The 25,808-nt window shown below is 51.0% G+C and overlaps 1 protein-coding gene and 1 long non-coding RNA gene across 3 annotated transcripts in view; one reads left to right on the plus strand and one right to left on the minus strand.

Annotated features, from left to right (window-relative positions):
• ST3GAL3 (ST3 beta-galactoside alpha-2,3-sialyltransferase 3) overlaps positions 1–25,808 on the plus strand; it is a 196,108-nt gene that overhangs the window by 165,349 nt on the left and 4,951 nt on the right. For both annotated transcript variants that reach the window (XM_041738150.1, XM_041738151.1), the window contains 6 exons: positions 5,013–5,107; positions 7,969–8,032; positions 8,898–8,993; positions 9,304–9,490; positions 24,954–25,100; positions 25,292–25,438. In XM_041738150.1, the coding sequence (XP_041594084.1) occupies positions 5,013–5,107; positions 7,969–8,032; positions 8,898–8,993; positions 9,304–9,490; positions 24,954–25,100; positions 25,292–25,438 (736 nt within the window). The remainder of the gene's footprint in view (positions 1–5,012; positions 5,108–7,968; positions 8,033–8,897; positions 8,994–9,303; positions 9,491–24,953; positions 25,101–25,291; positions 25,439–25,808) is intronic.
• The window catches only part of LOC121481116, a 31,319-nt gene continuing 15,755 nt past the window's right edge, over positions 10,245–25,808 (minus strand). The window contains exons 2-3 of the long non-coding RNA XR_005985190.1: positions 14,229–14,373; positions 10,245–12,713 (exon numbers count right to left, since the gene is read on the minus strand). This is a non-coding gene — a long non-coding RNA (uncharacterized LOC121481116). The remainder of the gene's footprint in view (positions 12,714–14,228; positions 14,374–25,808) is intronic.

Genomic DNA, 25,808 nt, shown 5'->3' on the forward strand with positions numbered 1-25,808 from the left:
TGGAGCCTGCTTCTCCCTCTGCCTGTGTCTCTGCCTCTCTCTCTGTGTATGTCTTTCATGAATAAATGCATAAGGTCTTTAAATAAAAAATGTACAGGACAGCATATGTGGGTGGTTCAAGGGCTGAGTGTCTGTCTTCGGCTCAGAGCGTGATCCCAGGGTCCTGGGATCGAGTCCCACATTGGGCACCCTGCAGGGAGCCTGCTTCTCCCTCTGCCTGTGTCTCTGCCTCTCTCTCTCTCTCTCTGTCTATCATGTATAAATAAAATGTGATTCTTCTTTTTACTTTTTTAAAAGTGATTTTTTTAAGTGATTCTTTTTTTTCTTCTTTTTTTTAAGGTTTTTATTTAATTCATTCATGATAGACAGAGAGAGGCAGAGACATAGGCAGAGGGAGAAGCAGGCTCCATGCAGGGAGCCCGACATGGGACTGGATCCTGGGTTTCCAGGATCACACCCTGGGCTGAAGGAGGCGCCAAACCACTGAGCCACCCAAGATGCCCGAATAAATAAAAATCTTTAAAAAAAAAAAAAAAAAAGAAGAATCACTTTTAAAAATTAGATTTTATTTATTTATTCATGATAGAGAGAGAGAGGCAGAGACACAGGCAGAGAGAGAAGCAGGCTCCATCCAGGGATCCCAATGCGGGACTCGATTCCAGAACCCTGGGATCATGCCCTGAGCTGAAGGCAGACACTCAGCCCTTGAGCCACCCAGGCGTCCCAAATAAAATCTGAAAGAAGAAGAAGGAGAAAGAAAGAAAGAAAGAAAGAAAGAAAGAAAGAAAGAAAGAAAGAAAGAAAGAAAGAAAGAGAGAAAGAGAGAGAGAAAGAAAGAAAGAAAGAAAGAAAGAAAGAAAGAAGAGAGAAAGAAAGAGAGAGAGAGAGAAAGAAAGAAAGAAAGAAAGAAAGAAAGAAAGAAGAAAGAAGGAAAGAAAGAAAAAGAGAAAGGAAAGGAAAGGAAAGGAAAGGAAGAAGGAAGGAAAGAAAGAAAGAAAGAAAGAAAGAAAGAAAGAAAGAAAGAAAGAAAGAAAGAAAGAAAAAGAAAGAAAAAGAAATGTACAGGATGAACTTGGGACATCTTTACATACTGGGCAGCAAGGGTTTTTTCTCATATTATTGGGGTGTGTCGTCAAATGGATTCAAGAGCCAAGATGAAAAGGCCAAAGAGAGAAGAAGAATGAGGAGGAAACCTATTTATTTATTTATTTATTTATTTATTTATTTATTTATTTATTTTTAAGAATTTATTTATGTATTCATGAGAGACACAGAGAGGCAGAGACACAGGCAGAGGGAGATGCAGGCTCCATGCAGGGAGCCGGATGTGGGACTCGATCCCGGGACTCCAGGATCACGCCCTGGGCTGAAGGCAGACGCCAAACCGCTGAGCCACCCAGGGATCCCCAAATCTATCGATTTAAAAGAGACTAGAGACAAGCCCAATTCAGTGTGTGGATCATGCTTTCATTCTGATCTAAATAACCAACTATTAAAAGAAGCAACAACAGCAAACAGTAATGAGAAATCTGAAACTATTTGTTGCTATTAAGAAATTGTAGTGTTGGGATCCCTGGGTGGCGCAGCGGTTTGGCGCCTGCCTTTGGCCCAGGGCGCGATCCTGGAGACCCGGGATTGAATCCCACGTCAGGCTCCCGGTGCATGGAGCCTGCTTCTCCCTCTGCCTGTGTCTCTGCCTCTCTCTCTCTCTCTCTCTCTGTATGACTATTATAAATAAATAATAAAAAAAAATAAAAAAAAGAAATTGTAGTGTTTTAGGTGTGATAATGGTTTTAAGAGGAGTTGTTTAGGTGTGGTTATGGTTTTTAAGGTTGGCCTTATCTTTTAGAAACTAATACTAAAGTATTTCATGGATGAAATGGCAGGATCTCTGGGAGTTTCCAAAATAATACAGAAAGAGAATAGAGGGAGTACAAGAGAAACAAAATTGACCATGACCACTGATTCTGCATCTGGGTAACACGTCCATCCATGAAGGTTCACTGTTTTCTCTTTTCAACTTTTGTGCATGTTTGAAATCTCCCATAATACAAAGTTTTAAAAATATATCCCCAGGAGGAAAAAAGAATACCCTTTGCACAAAGGTGCACCCAACAAGCAGAAAGAAATGTTAGAGGAGGCTGGCTCCATCTGTCAAAGAATAAAGAAGGTCTACAAAATAAGCAACTGAAACATGAAGACCCAATAAAAGAACAAGGTGAAAAGGACAATGTTTAAAACCAGATAATAAAAATAAATAAATGAGTTCTACACTGGAGGCAAAGGTTTTTAAGAAATGCTTATCAGACTCCTGTAATGCTTTTTGCCAGGATCTCTCCCACGATTTTTTTTTTCTTTTTTTTTTCTCCTTACTTACTGACTTCATCACCTCTAGCTGCTGTAACGAACTACCATAGGCTGGGCTTCTCAACAACAGAAATGTATTTTCTCACAGTTCTGGAGGCCAAACTCTGAGATCATGGTACCAGTGTGGTCAGGTCCTGGTGAGAGTGTCTTCAGGTTCAGATGACTGGCTTCTCCTTGTATCCTCCTATGGTGGAAGGAGAGCTGGTTAGCTCTCTGGCCTCTTCTTATAAGAGCACTAACCCCACTCATGAAGACTACCGTCATGACCCAGTGACCTCCCAAAGGTCCCTACCAGGAAACACTATCATGTTGGGGATGAAATTTCAGCATATGAATTTGAGGGATCACAGGCATTCAACGTGTAACACTAATATTGGAACTTAACGCTTTTTCTTGGTCCTATTTTCACTTGTGTGTCCTTGTACATTCAATCATTGGGAGTCAACTTGGGTCAGTTACCAGCAGCTTACTGTTTTTGTTGTTTGATCTAGTCTTTGTGTGTTAGGAGAAAGTTGCGTCCATTTGCATAACAATGTTCTCATTATTATAAAGTGAATGAAGAGTCTACAGAGCTCAGTGCAGATATATACACAAACACAATCCTTTGTGTTTTAGGATTATGAGTATTTTTTATTTACTTGTGTTTGTGTGTGCACCCCTTAGTATTTTTTCCCCCAAATTAACACTTATTACAAGCTACACCAAAAATAAGGTTTTTTCTTTAAGATTTTATTTATTCATGAGAGACACACTCAGAGAGAGAGAGAGAGAGAGAGAGAGGCAGAAACACAGGCAGAAAGAGAAGCAGGCTCCATGCAGGGAGCCTGATGTGGGATGCGATCCTAGGTCTCCAGGATCACGCCCTGGGCCGAAGGCAAGTGCCAAACTGCTGAGCCACCCAGGGATCCCCAATAAGGAGTTTTTTTAAAGTAAAAATTAATGTAATGAACTTTCTCATCAACTGAAAAACACAGGGAAAGGAGAAGAAAAGGAAAAAAAAATATGTTGAGAACGTTTGGCCAGATCTTAAGAGATTTTATTAGCATATAACATCCAGTACATATTGGGAAGCAGATAAAATCCTGTCCAGGTCTGGCTGAGAGACTTTGTAAACATTTTTCATCAGCTCAGTCCTGACACAAGAGGAAAGGTTCTTGGTGTGGGCTTATCCAGGGACCGGTTTCCTTTGCTGGTACACCTAAGCTGTGGCCAGCATCCTCAGCGCCTCTGGAAAACATCAAATATATTAATGTACTTAGATTTGTTATACCAGGTATGAGAAACATGCGTGACCCCCGTACACAGAAGGGAAGCGTGCTAACTCCTAAGTCCAAAGGAGGGCTGCTCGGCGGGGAGTGGCCTCTATGCTATCAGGTATTGACAACTTCTTCCCAGCCGTGAGTGATGGGAGAGGGAGCAGGACTGCAAGTTTTCTGCCTCCTTCAAGTTCCCTTCAAAATCTAATAATATTATTCCTCCTGGGTAGGGTGATTATAATGGTTAGTGGGATGGAAATGAGAAGGGTTTGCTTGAGTCGGAGTACATTCAGAGGGCTCAGTTCTAGGTCCAGGGCTTGGAGGCCTCTCTTCCCATCTTCAGGTTTTCAGTGGCTGATTCAGGTTGAGTTAGAAATGCAGAGACGGAGCCAAGGCCTAGGCCTCCGCACCTTCCTCCTTGGCCAGCAAGGCCCCAACCAGGCTCCTCAGAAGAATCAACACACAGTAGACTATCAGGTGCTTGCCATCTTCAGGGCCTCCAGGGTTCCTGAAAAGGCCTCAAAACCAGGATGCCAGGTTCCATGCGAGGCTCGTTGTCCGAGCATCCCTGAAGAGCTTGCCTCCTGTTGCTCTCCCCTCAGTCCTCACTGCCTTCTCTGTCCCTTCTTACTTGCCAAAGCCTGCACCCCGGCCTGCCCACGCCCTGGCTTTCCCCGGAAAAGTGAAACTTTCTTTTCCCTTCTCAACTCAGCATCTCCGTGCAAGATACCCCCTCCTTTTATTCACATACCCCTCCCTCAGCTCCTGAGGAGGGTAGCATTCTCTCATCCTTGTCTCTGCCAGGCTCCTATCCGTGTGAGGCCTCCTCTCAGGCCTGCCTCCCAGGCACAGGATGCTCCGGGTTTTTTCTTCTCTACCAAACATCTGCTCCTGTGGCTGTTCTTCTTCCCACTGTAGCCGTGAATTCTCCTTCCTCCTCATGCTGGGTGGCCACCTCCCAGAATTCTCTCCAAAACTCTATTCCCAGGCACCAGCTTTCTTTGGGTCTCTTTCTCACCTGGCCAGCGTGTTGTCCCCGGGTTCCCAGACTGCCCGCACAGTGTGGGCAGCGGTGGCTGGTGGGTATGTGCCTAGGTCGCCTGCCAGAGAGCTTGCAGTGTGCAACTCCATCCGGGCCGAGTGGGAGCTTGCCTCTCCACCCCTGTAGTTGGCCGCGGAGGGACCGGCCAGACCTGCCCCTTCAACTCAGGCTCCACTGGACAAGATGGGTCAGACGCCGCAGCTTCCCGCAGACCAAGGGTAGGGAGGGCATGCTGGACTGTGAAGGTGCTCCCAGCAGATCCACTGCCCACACAGATGTACTGAGGAGCCCATCTGAACTCCATCTTGTTGTATTTGGGGATCCTCAACAGCCCTATTTTATTCCAGGTTCTCCAAGCCAGCACCCATGTTCCTGGATGACTCTTTCCGCAAGTGGGCTAGGATTCGGGAGTTTGTGCCGCCTTTTGGGATCAAAGGTCAAGGTAGGTTGGGAACCCTGGCCCACTCTGTATTAACATGTCATCCCTCAGCCTGTGTCCCTGCACTCAGGGCAAGGCTATACCCTCAGAAGTCCCCATGCTGGGGATCCACCCCTCTCCTTCTCTCTTCCACCTTCCTTTCTTCTAAACTTCAATGGACTGTTTGTTTACTCAGAGCCCACCACTCGGCCAGAGCCAGGCACACAACAGTGGAGCGGACAACACAGTCCTGTGCCTTAAAAAAGCTCCAGTCTAAAAAAAAAAAAGAAAAAAAGCTCCAGTCTAGTAGAGACACAGATACTTAGAGTGCAAGACAGTAAGGGCTCTGACACAGAAAGAGCACAATGAGATCACAGCTTGCCAGGGACATCCGTGCTGGAGTATCCCTGAGAAGACAGAGGCCATCCCCCACAAAGACTCCAGGCTCCTCCATCACCTCCTCCTTACCCCGGTACCCCCTCCAGTCCTTTCCTACCCTGTCCAAGGCTCACCTGTCCCTTGTGCCCTCAGGACTGTCCCCTTCCATTGCCTTAGGGACCTTGGCCATGCAGCTCCCTCCTGACTGAAGACTTTCTAGCCCTGACAGTTTGACAGTTCTGTTGTCAAGTTCCTGCATGGTAGGGATTGGGCCTTATGGTCAGACACTGAAGGATCAGATCTCAGTACTACTTCTTTACTAGCTGTGACCTTGGACAAGTTCCTTAACCTGCCTGTGCTTTAGTGTCTTCATCAGTTACATGGGGGAAAATAATCCCATTGTATTAGGTTGTGGCCAGACTTACATAAGAGCACTGTTGAAGAGGTGATATCATTTGGCCAGGGGACTCAAACATACCTGAATTTGCCACTTAGTCAGTCCACCCCTCCCTGAAAAGAAGACAGTGACCAGCAAAAGGACACTCAAGAATAGGAATTTCAATCTCAGATCCCCAAGGACAAATCTAATGGGTAGAACTCCTTTTTACTGGGCACAGGTGTCTCAGCAGCCTACTCTTTTCCTAAATCCTCACTCTGATCCTGTTAAACTATGAAGGCCTGAGAAGGCTGGTACACAGCCCATTGGCCAGCAAGAGGAGAGCACCTACTAATTCATACTCTTTCTGCTAAAGTCCCCTCCTAGGAAACAAAAACCCAAGCCATATCCTCGACTTTGGCCAATTAGTAGCAATATTGCTTTTTTGTTAGAGGTGAATGGGAGGTGGGAAAAGGAGGGGGTCTGTGGCCCCACCTTGTAAAAAAAAATCACAGGGTTGTTTCTTTTAAGTTGGGAGTCAGTGTTTCTTTGCGTGGAATATTTCAGTCATATAAAAAAGAATGAAGACGAAAACCGTGAGCAACTACGTATTGTGTCCCCAGCTTAAGGAATAAAACAGGAGATACAATCAAAGCTGTGTGGCCTTTCCCATTCCCTGCCCCTCCTTCTCAGGAGACCATTGGCCTGGTTGGGGGGGTTACTATTACAAAGCCTGTTTAATCTATGTCTGTGACATATTTATATGTCCATTGAAAATAAGGCATTGTTTTTGCATGTTTTTACATTTTACAAATAATATTATATGTATACATATGTATATGTGTGTGTGTTTCAAATTAATTTTTTTTGCTTATGCTTTTCAAGATTATCTGTATTAGTACATGTGGCCCAAGGTCACTTTTTTATTTGTTTTTACTGCTGCATAGTACTCTGGGTTCCACATTTAATCTGTCTTCCTTTGGTGAACATTTAGCTTGCCTCCAGCATTTTGCTATTATGAACAGCTCCACAGCGAACCTTCTTGCACAAGTTTCCTTAAACAAATGTGGGAACATTCAGATGCTATCTGCCTAGGAGGAGACTTGCAAGATCTTAGTCTGTGCACATCCACATCTCTGCTCAGTGTTACTAAGATGCTCTCCACTATGGTTGCACTGATTTACTTACTTTTACCTCTAGATCTCTACGTATATTATCTTTTTATCTTCCCAATGACTCTGCCAGAATAGGAATTACCATCTTTACTTGAAAGATGGGGAACTAAAACGCAAAGAAAGTACATGATTTATCTAAGGTCACGGAGCTCTGAGGTAGCACAGCTAGGATTGACTCCAAAGCCAGTATCTTTACACGTTATATTACAATGTTCTCCTTATACCTGAGTTTGAAAGAAGAGTAAGTCACCATAGGCAAAGCCTGAGGCCAAGAAGTAGGAGGTCTGGCTAATGGTCACAGATCTGAGAACACAGAGGTCCTGGGCCCTTGCTGAGGGCTGCCTGAGTGGAGTGCAGGTGGGCAGATCCCAGGCCTTGGGTTGGAGAGCGAAGGAGGCAGAGACAGGTGGGCAAGGCCAAGATTGAAGATGAGCAGTGCTAGAGGGGGAAGTGAGGGGAAGCTGGTATCAGAAAGTGGCAAAGGGGTCTGACTCGGGAACTGGTGGGCCCACTTGAGCTCTTCATCATTGCTGGCCTCTTCACTCGCTCTCTGGTGTCTCCTCACTGGGGGCACGGAGGCGAGCCGAGCATGGTCTCTCTCCCTGAGCAGGGACAGGCCGGGGATCCGTGTCCTGGGGCCTGACCACAAGCCTCCAGAAGCCAGAGGAGGCATCCCAGGAAGGGCTGGGGAGCCCTGGAGGAGAAAGTGCACGTCCATGCTGGAACTGGTTCCAGGCAGAGCCGAGTGCACCAGCCGGTTCCCCTGCCTGCATCTCGTTCCTCAGGGAGAAAGCTGGGCTAGTGGCCCAGCCCAACCTTGTGCCAGAGCTCCCTCTCCCCACCCTCACCTCCACCTGCACCCTACATGGGAGCATGTGCCTCCTGAACGTCATCCGCAAACACTTCATGGGGATGCCCGTGACCCTCTAACAGTAACCTCCCTCCTCTGTCCACAGACAATCTGATCAAAGCCATCTTGTCAGTCACCAAAGAGTACCGCCTGACCCCTGCCTTGGACAGGTGAGCTGCTCCCTACCCACCCTCCCGCCCCTCAGCTGCCTGGCATGCACAGAGGTGCCGAGGCCCTGCCGGCTTAGCATGGACACGAGCACATTCTCCAGCATGTCCACGGACGTGCACACACAGCACACATGCTGGGGTGGTGAGCAGATCAGTGGGGCCATCCGGTGCTGTCCTGCACCCCCTGGACCATCAGCACTTGGCAAGGTGTTTCAGTCCTCAGCCAGCAGAGGTCTGAGGGTAAGGACAGGCCAGGCACTGGGCTGAGATCAGCCCAGCCGTGGGGCTGAAGGACAGGGTGGAGGAGGCAGCTGAGGGGGCAGGGCTTACACGCAGGAGGCGGTGACAGCTGAGGAGCCCATGGCCCCTGGGTGCGGGAAGCCCCAGGTGGGAGAAGCAAAATAAGTAGGGCTCTCTGGTGGCTAATGGGAGCCTGGGGGCTTCTGAGCTGAATATAAATAAGCCCACCCTTGGGTCCTGGAGCCTCCAGGCCTGTCCTCTCTGCTTCCCTCTCTGGCACAGCCTTCAAATCAGCCCACTTTGCCCTCTTTCTTGAACTCCACTAACTCTTGGGGAGCCTTGAGCCTAGAATGCCGTCTTACCAGAGGCCCCTTCCTCACCACCCCAGAACTAATGTCCTTGCCCCTTCCACAGCCACACTTTCCTGGAGAATCTCTGGGACTAGGGTTGTCCGAGAGTCCCAAGTGGCCCAGCTACCACAGTATGGCTTTGGCCTCAGAATGCTGCCCGAAGCCCATTGGTCTTCCCCCATCCCAGCCAAAGGCTTGAGGTCATGGGCCCAAGGGGTAGGGAGAAGGAGCCCTGGTGGACAGCTCTCCAGAGGTCTCTGCCTCTCTCCCCTCAGCCTCAGCTGCCGCCGCTGCATCATCGTGGGCAACGGAGGTGTCCTAGCCAACAAGTCTCTGGGGTCACGAATTGATGACTATGACATTGTGGTCAGGTGAGCTCCCCAAACAGCAGTGCCTCAGGCACCTGAGAGTCCTGGCCCGAACCCTCGTCCCTGAGTCCACTGAGAACTGTCTGTCCATCTGGCTAGTCGGACTGGAGGTCATCAGAAGCCTAGAGAAGAACCCTGGTCGGAGGGCTGTAGAAAGCTAGGTGGCTCCAGGTGACCTGGTGGCTTCAGGTGACCTGGCTCCCTATTCTCTGCACCTGGGGAATTCTGGGGTCAGAGTGGCTCCCCAAACACAAGCCCACAGACTACACGCAGCGAGCCCAGGGCAGGCTCTGACTGGGCCTACTCTCTGTAGACTGAACTCCGCACCAGTGAAAGGCTTTGAGAAGGACGTGGGCAGCAAAACTACACTGCGCATCACCTACCCTGAGGGCGCCATGCAGCGGCCCGAGCAATATGAACGCGATTCTCTATTTGTCCTTGCTGGCTTCAAGTGGCAGGACTTCAAGTGGTTGAAGTACATCGTCTACAAGGAGAGAGTGGTGAGCTCCCCATGCACCAGCTCCTTCCCCTCTTGCCCTGTCCTTGCCTGGCTTCCAGGTCAGCCCCTTCCCCTGAACCCCACAAAGAACCAGTAGGAACCTTTCAAAAGAAGCATTAATGACCCAAAGCTGAAAGATACCCAAACTCAGACCAAGGGACAGAGAGGCCAGGGGATGCCAGCGGGCACTGGTGTGGACTCCAGGAGCTGCTAAGCCTGATACCTGCCACCTGCCCGGATGCCCAGAGTGCAAGGTCTCTTTCAGCCTTCCCTAGCCAGACCATGGGTGTCTCCCAGCAGCCCCTGCAGGCCCTTCCCTGGCCTCAGGTCCCCCTGGAAGGACTGCTTTTATCTGGCTAGCCCCAGCTTCACTCCTACTCTTCCTCCTCCCCTGCCCTGACCTTGTAGTGCCCCCCACTCTGAGCCCCTTACCCTCTGTGAAGACTCTCTGACTCTAATGTGGGTCTACCCTCATTCCCAGCCCCGGGGAGGAAGGCCTTATCTGGACCCTGGCCCATCCCACAGGGATAACAGACCTCTCTGAGCTTGAGGGGTCCCATTCCCCAGCCCATAAATCCTAGCCTCTCCCCTACTTTTATAATTTTACCGCTGACCTGCCGCGGGATCCCCAGCTGCCACCGAAAAGGGGTTCCACTCCAGGAATGATCAGATTCTGTACTCCTTGTTCTAGGCGGGCAAGGGCCTGGGCCTGTTTCTCTAGGGACGTTGTGTGGCCAAGTGACCTAGGTGACTGCTCCTTGGTAGGCCACCCACTGAGTCCCCTCCTGTTCTCTTCTTCTCAGCTCTGGGCCCGCAGGGATACCTGCCAATCTGTCTGGGCCCATCCCCCTCTCCCCTCCACCAGCTGTCACCAGCCACCCCAGGGGAGGGGTCCTGTAGAGTTCAGGCCATTCTTCTTCCAATACCCGAGCCTCCTACTGGAGGAGAATGATGACAGACAGCCTCTGGCGACAGTGAGAAGCTAATTGTTCTTTCTGGAGGTTTCCAGGCGAGTTTGGGGGTGGGAGCAGCTTAACCTGCCTGTGGGGGTCTCAGTGCAATTTGGTTTAAATCCACAGCCCTTTCCCAAGAAATGCCAAGTGCAGGCAGTGTCACGTAGGTAGCAAGCGAGAGAGAAGACAGAAGGCAGGTCCAGAAGTGCAGGTAGGTGGGACAGCGGGGAAGGGGAACCCACCCAGAGCCAAGCTGAACGTGGCAGCCAGGCTCCACCAGGCCCAGCCTGGCTTCCCACAGGGGAGGAAAAGGGTTGGCTTTGGCCAGCTCCAGTTGCAAGAAGGCCCACTGCCCCTGCAAACCAGGGAGAGAATGGGGGCTGGGGGAGCACCCCTCTGTTTTTAGAACCACGGCCTGAATACTAGTGTCCTCAGGGTTCTTCTTTTTGCCTTGAAGGCAGCAGAACTGGGACCACAGGTAGACACTTCTCAGGGCAAAAGGGAGGGAATTGGATCTGCCTTGATGACCTCTGGGGAGCCTGAGGGCTGTTTCCTCCCCCTGGCCTCTTGCCCACCTGCCCGTCCCCTCCTGGCACGTCCTCTCCTCTGCGCACAGACACCTGTCAGAGGAGCTTCTGGAAGGCAGGGCCCTGCTCCCATTGGCTTTTTTTTAAACCCCTCAATGCCCGGTCATCATAAATGATCTGGACTTGGCTCAAACACCAGATCCTGCTTCCTGCTGAGCAGACTGGGATCAAACAGACAGGCCAAGGGGGTGGGTCAGGACAGCCAGGTGGTTGTCATCATAGGTTCCCTCCAAGAACACCAAGGTCAGTTCACTCAAGACTCTTAGAGTTCATCCAAGGAAATCAGGAAAGAAGGCAAAAAAGGAGGACAGCCAGGTAGCATCAGGAGACTCACTGTGCTCCAGCCATTCAGGAAGCAGACAGCAGGGCCTCACTATTCCCAGGAAGATTCCAAGGCGCTCCCACCTGGCCTGGCCTTGGCTGCAGGCTGACCGAAGGTACCGGAGCAGTTGGGATGAGGAAGTGTGGGCTGTGCTCGGGCACACGCTCACGCGTGTGGATGTCTGTCTCGGCCTGGCCATGCCCAGCGTTGTAGGACCAGCCTTGTGTTAGGGAGAACTCATTCCCAGGGTTCGTAGAGGTAAGTGAGGAGAGAGAGGGGACAAGGAGGACTCCTTTGAAGTTCCACAAGCCTTCCCTGGCCCCCAAGTCAGAGATAGCTCAGGCCTTTAGAGTGAGCTGCTGGAGGAGAGCCAGCAATGCCTCCCCAACTGTAGCCATCTCTGGTGATCCAGGAAGCCTCTCCTTTAGAACCCTTCCCTACCCCAAGTCCAGGGCTGATGCTGTTTCACTTCTCTGGCATCTGAGACCCAGGTAAATGTGGGGAAGGCCCTTCCTCTCTGGTGCCAACCACAGGCTGGTCCTGCTCCTACAGTGATGTTTCCAACCGTGCAGCCTCTTGGCTGCTGGGGAGCTCTCTGTACCTGCCCAGAGGCTTACCTGTAGAATTCCAGCAGGCAGGAGGCAGCTCTGTGTTTGGGAGCCAAGACCTGGCTGAGCAGGGCTGGAAAGGTTACTGGGCCTCACTCACGGCTGCCACCTGCCACTGGCTATGTGAACAGTTGCCCACTGGGTGTAACTTTCTGGTACCCACGAGCCTTGATGGGATCTAGAAAGGGGAAAGATGGGACAGGAAGACTGAACAACCCAAAAGACAGCTGGTGCTAAAGCCAGCCATACTTCCTTCATCCATATGGAGGCTCTTGTCACCATTTGTGGCCATTTGGTTCCCCGATCACTGGACAGCTGCACAGATAACTCCAAACAAGTTACTCAAAGGCTCGTTGTCTCCCAGCCCCCAGGAGCCCTGTGCTAGGCAGCAAGCTTGGGGGAGTTCCCAGCAGGCCATGTGTGCTGGGGGCAGCTCAGAGGAGCACCAGTGGACTGCCAAGGTTGGGGGTGGAGGTGTATGGAAGTCCACGGTAGGCCAGGGCAGCCTCCAGTTCTCGTGGAATCCTCGGAGGCACATCCCGCTTCATATCGCCACACACGCACTCATTTGCCAGGCGTCAGTGAGGTGTCCCAGGTGCTGGCACTGTGCTGCTCTTGACTCGTTCCTGTCCCCAAGTGTCTCACAGTCTAGTGGCAGTGATGGTCCCGAAACTAGAGCTATAATGCAGCGTGGTAGGTGCTGTGGCTGAGCATCCTCCTCCTGGTGTTTGCTGAAGGCTGAAGATGCTCCATCCTGGAGAGGACAGGACACGTGAGAGACAGGGCTTCCCGTGCAGCCACTCAGGCCCTGTTCCTCCCACCTCTGCCAGCCTCCCCTCGCCATGCCCCAGGATGCCTGGTAACCCAGAAGGGAGCAGCCTTCCTAGACCTCTTAGCTACTTCCTCCTCTTCCTCCTCCTCCTCCCACCTCGTCCTCACTACGGAAACTGGGAGGCTGGCCTCGCTGCAGGGCCCCTGACTAGCTGTCAGTTCTATGAGGCCCTGAGATGTGGCCTGGGCTGGGGGACAGGAGAAGACGGGCTACGGTGGGCAGCCCCTGGACAACCTTGACACAGGCCTGACTCCCAGTGGTAGCTCAAGGCCTTCGGGAAGGAGGGAGGGGCATAAGGCTGCTGGGACTCTGCATTCAAGCGCGAGTGCACTGGGCCCCAACTTTGGGAAGACAACATGGTTTAGGAGGAGAAAGCAGATCAGGCCTTGGAATCATGTGGACTTGGGTTTATATTTTTAAAGATTTTATTTATTTATTCATGAGAAAGACAGAGGGAGAGAGATCGAGACATAGGCAGAGGGAGAAGCAGGCTCCATGCTGGAAGCCCGTTGTGGGACTCGATTCCCAGACTCTGGGATCACACCCTGAGCCAAAGGCAGATGCTTAACCGCTGAGCCACCTGGGCGTCCCTGGACTTGGGTTTAAATGGAGGCGGTCACTTGCTGGCTGAGTTACCTTGGGCAAATTACCCAGGCCCCTTAGATTTAGTCTCTTTCGTTTTACACATCATTCGGGGTTGTTTTAAAAATTAAAGCACGTGCAATATACAAGCACCTGGCGTGGTAAGCGCTGTCGGTGGCAATGACTAATGCTGTTTATTTTATGATTACTGTTGTAATTGGTGGTGGTGCTGTTAGAACAGCCCAGTTGCACTAGGCAATGAAGGATCGTCTGTCTATGCTGTAGGGTCTGACCCAGAAGGTGACCTAAAACAGGAATCAGAGGCTAGGCCCAGAGGAAGGAGACTTGAGGCCTCCTGAGAGAGACAGCAGGGGTGGGCTAATAGCCCGGGGAGTCCCCAGGACACACAGGGCCACCAGGTCCCTGTATGTGAGGCCTTGTTGAAGATTTTATTTATTCATGAGAGACACAGAGAGAGGCAGAGACACAGGCAGAGGGAGAAGCAGGCTTCCTGCAGGGAGCCCGATGGGGGACTCGATCCAGAACCCTAGGATCACGCCCTGAGCTGAAGGCAGACGCTCAACCCTGAGCCATCCAGATGCCCTAGCACCTTACCAGCATCTGGATGCTGCTCGCCAGCCTGTGTCCTGTCCCTGGCCATTGCTCCTCTCAGAACCTACCGACCATGGTCTGCAGTTCTGCGTGACGCCCCCTCCTCCACCCCTGTTCTAAGCAGAAGTCTCACACCCCGCTCCCCAGGGAAGATCCAGGTCAGCAGCAGTCAGCAGCTCTGGCCTTCCAGGCTCCCCCCTCCCGACTTGGCTGCAGCCCCGTCCATCCCGCTTCCGTCCTCACCGTCCTCCCTGTGCCTCCCGCTCAAGCTCGCTCTTCTCTCAGGCTGCAGACACCATCTTCTCCTGCCTCCTCAGGGACGGTCTGTCTTCTCACCTCTTCCTGGATCCTCCTCTCACGGACGTGATTTCGATCGGGTCTCTCTCGCCTTACAAACAGAAGCGCTCTTTACTTTGTGTTCCTCCCTCTCCTTCCCTCCTTCTCCAGGTGTCTGGAAAGAGTGATCACCTGTCCCTGACTCATCTCTCCATCTTTCCCTTCTCTTCTCTTGATTCCAAGTCCAGCGGGCTCAACCTCTTCCTCTCTCTCGGGAACACCTTGTTGGCCGACCCCCAGGGAGCACTGAACCGGGCTCAGGGCTGCGTAGCGGGGACAGCCCGTGGTCTTCTGAGCTCCTGCCTAAACACCCAGGGGGCCGTGCTTGACTCCCCCTCTCCTTCACCCTCCGTATTCATCCAGTCTCCAAATCTGGGATTCGCACCTTTAAAAATGCCTTGCGTGCACTGTGTCAGCAGCTTCCTAGCCCCCTGCCTGCAGTCCATGCTCCACCTCTGTATCCAAAAGAATCCTCCCCAGGGGTGTCCGTCTGGTTGGTTCCTTCTGCCTAACGCTTCCCACGGCCTACACGTCTCACGCCCACAGCGTGGGCCTCACCTGGAAACGTGTCAGAAATGCATTTGGGCTCCATCTTTGGCCTCATGAGAAAGTCTGGGGCCGGCCCAACATCCTGTTGTAATGATGCCCCCAGGAGGTCTGGACACAGGCTCAGCTGTGGTAAAACCAGGCTCCGCGACCTGGCCCCTGCCAACCCCAGCCCCTTCCTTGTCCTCGCCCCCTCTTTCTTGCACCCACATACACCCTCCGCTCTAGTTGTGGCGGAATAGGTATCCTGTTTCCCGCCCTCACACCGGAACACTCCTCCCTCTGTCCTACACGAGGGTTTACGTCCCTCTCAGCTCTTACAAGGCCCTGGCGGACAGGGACAGTGGCATTTGTCTCTCTAGGCCTATCACCTCCAGCAGCGTCTTTAACAAAAGTCAGCCACCCACAAACGAATAGATACGTGTGGAAACTGAGGCCCAGAGTAGGGCAGGAAGCTCTGGTAGAGCCAGGATTCCAACCCAGGTCTTCCAGCCCCTCAGTCAGGGCTCTTTCCTCTCAGCCGGGCTGCCTCCCTCTTTCATGGCCCTGGGAGGCCGTTCTTTTAGATCCAGACCCCGGCTCTCCTCTTGCCTCCCCTGGGCGTCTTTTCCCTCAGCCACGTTTGATCTTCCTTCTGCGGGTCAAGATCACTGTCCTCGATGAAGAGGTGAGAACTGCCCCATCTCCCTGGCGCCCTTCCTCTTGGAGTTGTCTGTTAGCCTCACGAAGCTATTTCTGTTCGCCGCTTTTTCCAAATACAGTGTTCAAAAGGGTTTTCTCACCCTCTCCTCATAGCGCACACCAAGGTAAATCCCAAACGGGCTAAAAAGTAAAAATATTCCCAAAAAAATACGACCAAAGGGAACCTTAAAGTGAGTAGAACAGAAATCAGATCCCTGGAGGGAAAAGAACTTTCAAGGGATAGGCATGCTAGGAGAGCTCAGATTAATAACATATGAAAATTTATACTGAATTGACAACAACGAAAAGACGGGAGATAGCACAAAACCTTGAAAAGTGTGTTTGGGAAAGACGACAGATCACTGGTTATTGTTACGGAAGTTGACAAGAAAGCCAGTAGGACCCGAGCAGAGAGAAGGGCAGGAGACCGAACAGATCACACAGGAAGAACTACAACTGGGAACAACACAAATATGCTCAACTTTGCAGCAGAGAAAATTCGTGTGAAGGCAACAGGATGCCTTTATCACCTGCCACATCTTTAAAGAATGTGTTTAAAATCATAATATGTGGGATCCCTGGGTGGCTCAGTGGTTGAGCGTCTGCCTTCAACTCAGGGCATGATCCCGGGGTCCTGGGATCAAGTCCCGCATCGGGCTTCCTGCGTGGAGCCTGCTTCTCCCTCTGCCTGTGTCTCTGCCTCTCTCGGTGTGTCTCACGAATAAATAAAATCTTTTTAAAAAGATTAAAATAAAATCATAATACGTGATTCTGGCAAGAGGGCAGTGACAGGTGCTCTCAGAGGCTACTGGTCACAGTGTAAATGGGGACAAGATTTTTGGCAAGGAAATGACATTTGGCACCCATAGGACAAATCCAAATATCACACAAAGATTATTATTATGGTGTTATTTATAATGGCCAAACCCAAATATCACCTGAGGGGTTTATTGTGCAAAGTATAGTTCAGTGACACGAAGGAGTGTGAAGCAGCAGTGCGGCGACCCCACAGCCGGGGTGGGCGCTTGGGCCAGCTGCTGTCACAGCCACATACCACCCAACCCCCAGCCCGTGCTCCTCCAGCGTGAGCCAGATCCGCAAGGCAGCGCTGGATTCTGCGTTGGGCACGGATGGTTCCTCTGCCTCGGCCCATATCTCTGAGTTTCCTCCTCTGTACACTGGGGATTCGAAAAGCTTCCCTGAGTGGCTCCCTGTCACACTGCCCTCAGGAGGGAGCGAGACAGTGCACATGGCAACACTGGGCACACCGTGCTCTTCCTGCGATCACTGACAATCACCGCAGTGAGAGCCAGCCAGGCCGGGGCTCAGGGATGAGTGTGTCAGGGAGGGCAAGAGGGCCTGGGCACAGGGCAAGTGCCACCTGGCCGGAAAAGGTCCCGCCACTCCCATTTCTTCTTGGTGTCCAAGACACTTAAATAAACTCAGGACCCTACCCAGCTGCCTGCCCCGGCCTCTTGTAGGTGCTAGATGAAGTTTGGGGCACAGAGAGGAGCACTGGTAACCAGCGTGGTATATTTGGTGAATTAAAAATAATCCAGTGTGACTGGTATGAGTGCAGTAGTGCCCTTAGACCTGGCTGAGAGGGTGCCTGGCTCTCCTCTAGCCACATTGTTTGCTCTGGTGTGAAAAAGAATATGCAGGCAAGAGGGAGATGCCCACGTGGGCCCATCCCCACTGGGTAGACTGTCACCAGCTCCTAGAGACCTCAGGATTTCTTGTGTTAGCGGTGGTGCCAAGTCCACTTCCATCCTCCTGAAGACACTGTATACCTCGCTGTGTAGACCAAGGAGGGCTGTTTGCAGAGGCTGGGAGCAGAAGGCGGATGTGCGGGCTGGGGAGTCCGCTCATGTGTGCACAGCACTTCTCATGGTGTGGGGTGGGAGCTGGAGTGGGGAGGGAAGGGAGAGGCTGGGGCTGGCTCTCCTGACACCACCCCAGCCTGGCACAGATCTGCAGGAGTCCGGGTTCTAAATTCAAACCTGGGTTTCCAGGTGGTTTTTCAAGGGAGAATAGAATATATCTTATTGAACAGCTTGAGGTCTTGATCTGTAACTTTCAAATATTTAGGATCTAAAATTCAGAAGTGTGGTATGTGGGTTTCCGTTTGTAATTTTGTCTCTGGCTCACAAGCATTGGGGGTGGCTTGTGTGGATGTATGGGCAAGGGTTGCAGGTGAGGCTGGGTAGACAGGGGACAGACGGTAAAGGGTCTGGTAATGGGTCCCTAGAAAAGGGTCACATCAAGGAGCTTGGACTTCATCCTGAGGTAGAAATAATAGCAAAGGCCAGCGAGCTGACTTGTTGCCAAACACTGCATGCAGGACTTACATGTCATAGCACAAAACCACTATGCAGGAGGAACTATTCTTATTTTCCTTATTTTTTTAAAGGGATAAGTTCACTTTTATTTATTTACTTATTTTAAAGATTTTATTTATTCATTTGAGAGAGAGAGCACAAGCAGGAGGAGGAGCAGAGGGAGCTGGATCTCAGGACCCCAGGATCATGACCTGAGCCAAAGGCAGATGCTTAACCAACTGAGCCACCCATTTTCCTTATTTTGTAGATGAGGATAAGGTGACGTACAAGGGGCAAATAACGTGGTTGGGACACAGAGTTGGTAGTTAGGGTGTCAGGGTTCAAAGACAGACCTATGGAATCATGGAGGCAACCCAGGCCGCCAGCCAGGGTGGGCGGACAGAGAGCTTGAAGGTGGGAGGCATATGGTTGTGTGATGGATCTGCCCAGAAGCCAAAGGTTTGGTAGTTGCTTAGTTCCTGGGGGTGAGGGAGAGGGGAAGGGTCAAGGGAGATGGAGGACTCACGCCTGGGCTGTTGGGGAAGAATGATGGTGGTGGATCCTTCGGGAAAATAGATTGGATAAGAAAACAATCCTCCTGGGCCTTGGTTTCTTTAGCAGGAGACCGGACCAGATGCTGTTCAATGTCTCTTTTTGTGTGATTGAAATCCGTGCTTTGAGGGTTGTTGGTTGTCTGAGATATTAAAGAATATATTTATATATAACAAGCACGCAGGTATTTGGTTGATCCAGGGTACTCATTAGCTCTGAAATATTTGCAACTATAAATAGCCTTCTTTTTGAGCTCATTTTTTTTTTGTAAGAAAGGGAGGGGGAAGGGCAGAGGGAATGAGAGAGAGAGAGAGAGAGAGAGAATCTTAGGCAGATCCCACAAGCCTAGTTTGGAGCCCAATGCAGGGCTCGATCTCACGACCCTGAGTTCATGACCTGATCCAAAATCAAGAGCTGGACCCTGGGGCGCCTTGGGTGGTTCAGTCAGTTGAGAATCTGCCTTCGGCCCAGGTCATGATCCCAGGGTCCTGGGATGGAGCCCCGCATCGGGCACTCTGCTATGCAGGGAGCCTGCTTCTCCCTCTCCCTCTGCCTGCACTCCCCCTGCTTGTGCCCACTCTGTCAAATAAATTAATAAAAAAAAAAAAAAAGAGTTGAACACTTAACGGCGGACTGAGCCTCCCAGGTGCCCCTTGAGCTCTTCATTTTGCTTATATGGTTCTGTTAGTGTGTCACCATGCCCTTCCATTTTATGTGCCATGCACATGAATGTTTTTGGATATGTCTCCTTTGTATATAACTTAAATAAGTATAGCAGATATTTTAAACCTCTCTCTGGCTCTTTCTCGCATTATAATAACCCTAACCCTACCATATAGTGAGGTATTTGGATACAACCCCATCTTTTCCACTGCATTTCAGATTCCTTTTTTTTTTTTTTTTTTTGCATTTCAGATTCCTGTTGGCTTAGGAAAACAAAAACAAAAACCAGACCTACACTCTTAATTACCCTGCCAAGCTGTCTCAGTCGGCTGTGGAAAGCCACTGAACATTTTAGTCCTGAGAGTGTGCAGATCTGATTTGCATAGGAAAGTGAAGGAATTGGAAGGGGAGTTGGGAGGCCTGGTGGCTGTTGGGGTGACCCCCAGGGAGAGGTGGTGGCCTGTCCCAAGGCTGCAGCAGCAGGGAGCAGGAGGGAGATCGCCTGCCCTGCTCTGGGCCACAGAAAGCCAGCCCACAGTGAGTGCCTCTACTCCCAGACATCTCACCTCCTCTGGGAGGGGAGGAGACCCTGCAAAGGCAAACAGCAGGGGCTCGGCTGGGGAGGCGCTTTCTTCCCAGAAGCTTTCCCCACTGCTCTTGGCTGTTCTGAAGAGCAGGGCACACTGATGAGCTGGGTCCAGACTTGACTGAGGCAGGGACATTCCTGGAGGGGGAGGGACTAGACAAGGAATGCAGCCCACAGCTGGCCGTGGGGAGAGGTTTGACCATTCTGGGGCCAGTGTCATGGGCTGGCTCTATGGGCCTCTGGGTTGTGTCCTGTGGGGCAAGGAAATGAGCCGTGAGAGGCCCCAGGGCCAAATTTGGGTAGGCCCTCAGGGACATGGCTGTATTCTGGTGGCGGGCTTGGCAGTGTCACCCAGCCAGGGACAGCTCCAACGCCCACTGCCCTCCTGCAGGGAACCACAGGGCAAAGCGTCCCCCCATCCATTTGAACATCTGTGTGTCTGTGCACTGCCTGTGTGGCATCCAGCACTGCCGACCACACCCTCTACTTCACTCTCCACTTCTGTGACCCTGGTTCACAGTCCTAGGAGATCAGACTTAGGGGGCCTGTGCTGTGTGCCGACGGGCCGGGCCTCTGGGATAGCCCTCCCAGCCCTCTGCCAGAGGGTCCTGTCATCCCCGTTATGCACGAGGAAGTTGAGGCTTAAAGAGATTACTCCTCTACCCCAGGTCACACACGTGTGGAATCAGGACGTGAATCTCAGTTTTGTGGACTCCAGGGCTCCGCTACTCTACCGCATTCCCCATCTCTCCCCTGGTTCCTGCCAGTCCCCCCACCTCCACCCCGGGCACCGCTGCTTCCACCTGCCCCATCAGTAGAGCTGGTTACAGGGTTCTCTTCCCTTCTTACCCAATACCGAGATTCTTTTTTTTTTCCCTTTCCAAGGGTTTTTTTTTTTCTTTTAAATTTTGTTTATTCATGAGAGACACAGAGAGAGGCAGAGACATAGGCAGAGGGAGAAGTGGGCTCCCATTGGGGAGCCCAATGTGGGACTCGATCCCAGGACCTGGGATCATGACCTGAGCCAAAGGCAGATGCTCAACCACTGAGCCATCCCCCTTATTAAATAAGTCTTTACTTAAATTCAGTTAGTTAACATACAGTGTCTATTTAGTTTCCAGTGTAGAATTTAGTGGTGCAGCGCTTCCCTATAACACCTGGTGCTCATCACAAGTGCCCTCCTTTAAGCCCCATCACCTAGTTCACCCATCCTGATAGCAGAGATTCTTTTTTTTTTTTTTTTTTTTTTTTATTCACAAGAGACAGGGGGGTGGGGCAGGGACACAGGCAGAGGGAGAAGCAGGCTCCATGCTGGGATCCTGACATGGGACTCCATCCCAGATCTCCAGGATCAGGCCCTGGACTGAAGGCGGCGCTAAACTGCTGGGCCATCGGGGCTGCCCCGATAGCAGAGATTCTTAATCAGAAGTCAGCAGAGCCCTTGGCTTCGGGGATCCTGCGACCCTCCGCAGTGGTATGCAAAATATCATGTGTAGGGTCTTCTGAGAAGAGAAGCCATAGCTTTTATTTTAGGAGCTAGGCTGGGGTTTTGTTGGTACTTGATATTTTTATGGCTGGGGAAACCCCGAAATGCCCCAAATCATATTTTGGTCTTACTCCTCCTTTCCCTGAAATTCCTGAGGAGTCTCTGCCTCAGGACAGTGACAGATGGGAAGAATAAAAGAGTCACGGAATTGTTCAGTGTGCCAGTTCCCAGCGCTCTCGTACAGGGCTCTCTGGGACTCGAGACCCAAGCACAGGGCTCCTTTCCCCGGAGGCCGGGAGCAGAGGCTGGGCCCATGCTGCGTGGAAGCAGGAAGTTAAAAAGAGGGGTGTGTGTGGGTGTGAGAGAGAAAGACTTCTTGCCTTATCCCAGTAAATGTGACACACGCAGTACCCTCGTACCTAAGTGGCCAGATCAGCTGCTTCTCCTCCCCACTGAACCTTTGTCAGAATCTCACAGAGGGTTTGAGCTAATAAGCCAATTTCCAACAGTTTCGCATAGTGGTCACATACGGGACTTCAGACGTTGTTTCAGAGAGGACATCTCGTGTCATGGAGAGAACCAGATTCTGAGATTGGACCAGCCAGATTCTCCCCTAGCCTCTCTGATCCCCAGGGCCCTCTGTGAAATGGGATATGGGGCACCTACCAGGTGACCCCAACTCACCTCAGAGCTGCTGGAGGGAAGAGGGGAGGTCCCATTCATCCTTAACCCCAGGCCCTAGAATTCCTAAATCAGGAACAGTAGTGACGGTAGTCCATTGACCATCTTAGCATCATGGCACTCAAGTTTGATTATTGGCCCAGCCACTTGCGTGACCTTGATTGAGCATATTGCCTCATCTTAGAGTCTGTACCTATGAAGTGGTTGAAAGTGGAGGACATAGAAATCAAGTAATGTTTCTGAAAACTAGCCAGGAGCCTTGCACACCCTTAGCTGTGCCCCTCCGCCTTCTGCTCTTCAGGTGTGGGGGGCAGGCATGGGCAGGAACCCTAGGTGGGGAACTGTTGAGGCCTGCCAGGCTCCGCAGAAGGGACAGGGGCCTGGCACAGGCTGGCACCTGCATTCCTTTCAGTCCACACCTGGCCTTCTCAGGAGGGGCTCCTCCCCAGGTCTGCATAAGATCTCAGCCATCCCTGCCCTTCCCTTTCCTACTGGGTCCTATTGTCCCTGCCTTAGGGCCTGTGGAAATCTGAGAAGAGGAATTGAAAAAAGCAGATGACCAGTAAGCCAGGGTGGGCTGGAGAGACCAAAAATCCAATGTGGATTCCCGGGTTTCTGGTTTGGAAGATGGGGTGGATAGTAGAAGAGAGAGGACAAATAGTAAAAGAGAGAGAAGAGCATATAGATAGTAGAAGAGGGACAGAACAGATCTGGGGAAACCAGAAACCATGTCTAGCAACAGCAGATGGTTAACTAAGCTATGATATATCCTGGTGACACGGTTCTTAGAAAACATTTTTTAATTAAATAAATAAATACAAATTAAAAAAAAATTTTTTGGTTAAGATTTTCTTTATTTATTCCTGAGAGACACACAGAGAGAGGCAGAGACATAGGCAGAGGGAGAAGCAGGCTCCATGCAGGGAGCCCGATGTGGGACTCGAGCCCGGGACTCCAGGATCAGGCCCTGGGCCGAAGGCAGGCGCTCAACTGCTGAGCCACCCAGGTGTTCAAGAAAACATACTTTTGATATCTAACATTCAGTTATATAGATTTATCATTTAACCAAACCTCTGCTGTATGCTTCTGGGGTATTTTCTGGTTTGAATTTCACTTTTATCAAGAACACTGGGATAAACAGCTTTTTTACAAAGGTCTTCACCATTCTGGTTACTTTTAGAAGAGAAATGTTGCAGCCGTCAGGTATAAAAACAGCCTTGATGCTGTTGATACATAATGTCAGATTGCTTTTTAGAAAGGCTCTACCAATTTTACTCCTGTAGCAGTACAGGGAACTCCACCTGGGTGTACTTCCCACCACAAGCACCAAGATCCGGTCACGGAGACACATACATACACATACACGTATTTTAGAGGATAAATAGCATCTTATTTTAATTTGTATCTCTGTCACTATTGAGTTTTTTTATGCTTATTAACCTTATTTTATGTTCTCCTATTTTTACGGTGTCTCATTAACTTTCATGAATTTTTAAAATATGTAGTTATTATTTGTGACAAAATGTTTCTCACTTTTTTGTTTCCCCTCTTAGTCTTACTTATTTTATTTTTGATATACCAAAGCCCTTAAAAATGTTTACCATGTCAGAATCTTTTAAAAATTTATTTCTAACATTGTATTAACATGTAGAAAGTTCAGTGATAAAATATATACCTCAGTTTTCTTTTAGTTTTGCTTTTTCAGCATTTAGTTATTTTGTGGACGGTACGAGGAAAGGAGGTAAAAGGATCTTCTTTTCTAAAAAGCAAATTTTCAAATATCACTTGCTGAGAAAATCATCTTGTACCCACTGACAGTGAATCTTCCTTTAGCATAACTATATATATATCTATATATATAGCCACCCTGGGATCCTCTCCTGTTGTTTTTGTTTTAAAGTCATTTTTAAATATTTATCAATAAAGGATTGTAGGGGTTTTTGTTTTGTTTTTGTTTTTTTTTAGAGGTCACGTATCTTTAAGTCTGTCAGTCAGTATTTGATATTTTCATTAGGATTGCAATTGGGATCTGTATTATTTCTAGTGACTGTTTCCTGTTGGAGTACAGATCCCAGTATGAAATTATTCTGTCCATTCTAAGTTTAGTTGATTTTTCTTAGGTTTCCTGGGCAAATAACAAACGCCCTGAAATACCAGGTTGGAGTCCATGGCTTGGTAATGCCACCAGTCTGCAGGGGTGGTTAGATTTTCCCTCCAGCAGTACTCGGAACCCAGTAGAAAACCCAGGGTAGAAAAAGTGGCTGATTGGGTTGAGCCCAAGTTCAGGGGTTCCCTAGCCTGGGGCCATAGCAGGGCAAGGGGTAAAATGCTCCTGAGAGGTCCCTAGAGTGACCTGCTTCAGGGACTAGACGAGGAAGGGCTCATGTGCTGAACAGACACGTAGGGGTGGGAACTGGAGGGAGGGAGAGAACCGGGAGAGGATGTTGTGGCCCTGGAATGGATGCTGGGATGGCAGGTTTCAGAGCTGATGCCTTTTCCGTATGGGCCCGAGCTCCCTGAGATCTCCACTTTGCAGTTACAGAAACTGGAGCTCTGAGAGCTTGTCCATTGTCTAAAGTCCCCCACTGCTGATCAGTGGCTTACCGTGGTCTGCTGTGCCTTACTAGCTCACGTTCTATCCTTATTTTTCAGGTTCACTTTAGAACAGTTGACTGGAAAGCAAGGAGAGACAGCAGAAGGGACAGGAGGCAAGCCCAGCAGAGCAGATAGAGAGAGGGCAGGCTCCTCGCAGGCCCCTCCATTAGCTGCCAATGGGAGGGGACAGCTGGGTGACCGGGTCTTCCTGCTGACCCAAGCACCCCCTCCGACCAGAGCAGCACACCTCGAGGCCCCACACGGTGTGCCCCTGACCTTTGTGGGCAGTTCACCCCGTGTCCTCCATTGCACACTGTGGCCCTGCCACGTACTCTTGTCCCTCTGTCCTACATCCTACATCCCCAGCCCCTCCCCACCCCACCCCAACACACACCAGCTCATCCCTCTACCATGGGCCCCCTCCTTGTTTCTTGTTAGCTTGCACAGACCGGGGGCCCTGCCATGCATGCAGTCCCATCACAAGCTGTGTGCCCAGCTCATGCCCCCTTATGCTACGTCCGCAGAGTGCATCAGATGGCTTTTGGAAATCCGTGGCCACGCGAGTGCCCAAGGAGCCCCCTGAGATTCGCATCCTCAACCCGTACTTCATCCAGGAGGCCGCCTTCACCCTCATCGGACTGCCCTTCAACAACGGCCTCATGGGCCGCGGGGTGAGGGGACGGGGCCCTGGGGAGGGCAGGGGGAGCCGGTTTAGAGATGCCCTGGGAGGGGAGGACCGTGCAGCAGGGTGAGGGGCAGGGGGCCTAGTCTTCGGGCATGGAGCTCAGCTCTGGGGAGTGTGGCTAAGGTTCTCAGCCCAACTCGGTGCTCCAGCTGAATTCTGCACATCCATCCCCTCCAGAACATCCCGACCCTTGGCAGTGTGGCAGTGACCATGGCGCTACACGGCTGTGATGAGGTGGCAGTCGCAGGCTTTGGCTACGACATGAGCACGCCCAACGCGCCCCTGCACTACTATGAGACCGTGCGCATGGCAGCCATCAAAGAGGTGCCAGGCTGGGCGGGGGGCAGTCCCTGGGAGGGGTCGGGGGAGGGGTGCACGCAGCACAAACGAACAGAAAGGGGTGAGCCAGTGGCTAGTCTGGCTGCCTGGAGCTGGCAAGAAGGCTCGCCCTGCCCTTAGCTAGGTTGGGTCACTGGAGGTCCCTCCCTGCCTTTGGGTCTGATCACCAGATATTCTGTGCCCCCTTCCCATCCCTGGTCCCCAAACTTTGCCTCCCTGGCCTTCTCCCTGCCCTGGTCCTGCACCTGCCTCATCCTCGCTATTCCCAAATGTCATACGCTAATCCTGGTTCCAGCTCAGGGCCATCTTCTCTATTGCAAGTCCTGTCTTCCCCCAGAAGACTTCCATGCCCCCT

This window comes from Vulpes lagopus, chromosome 23, assembly GCF_018345385.1.
Source record: "Vulpes lagopus strain Blue_001 chromosome 23, ASM1834538v1, whole genome shotgun sequence".
Lineage (NCBI taxonomy): Eukaryota > Metazoa > Chordata > Mammalia > Carnivora > Canidae > Vulpes > Vulpes lagopus.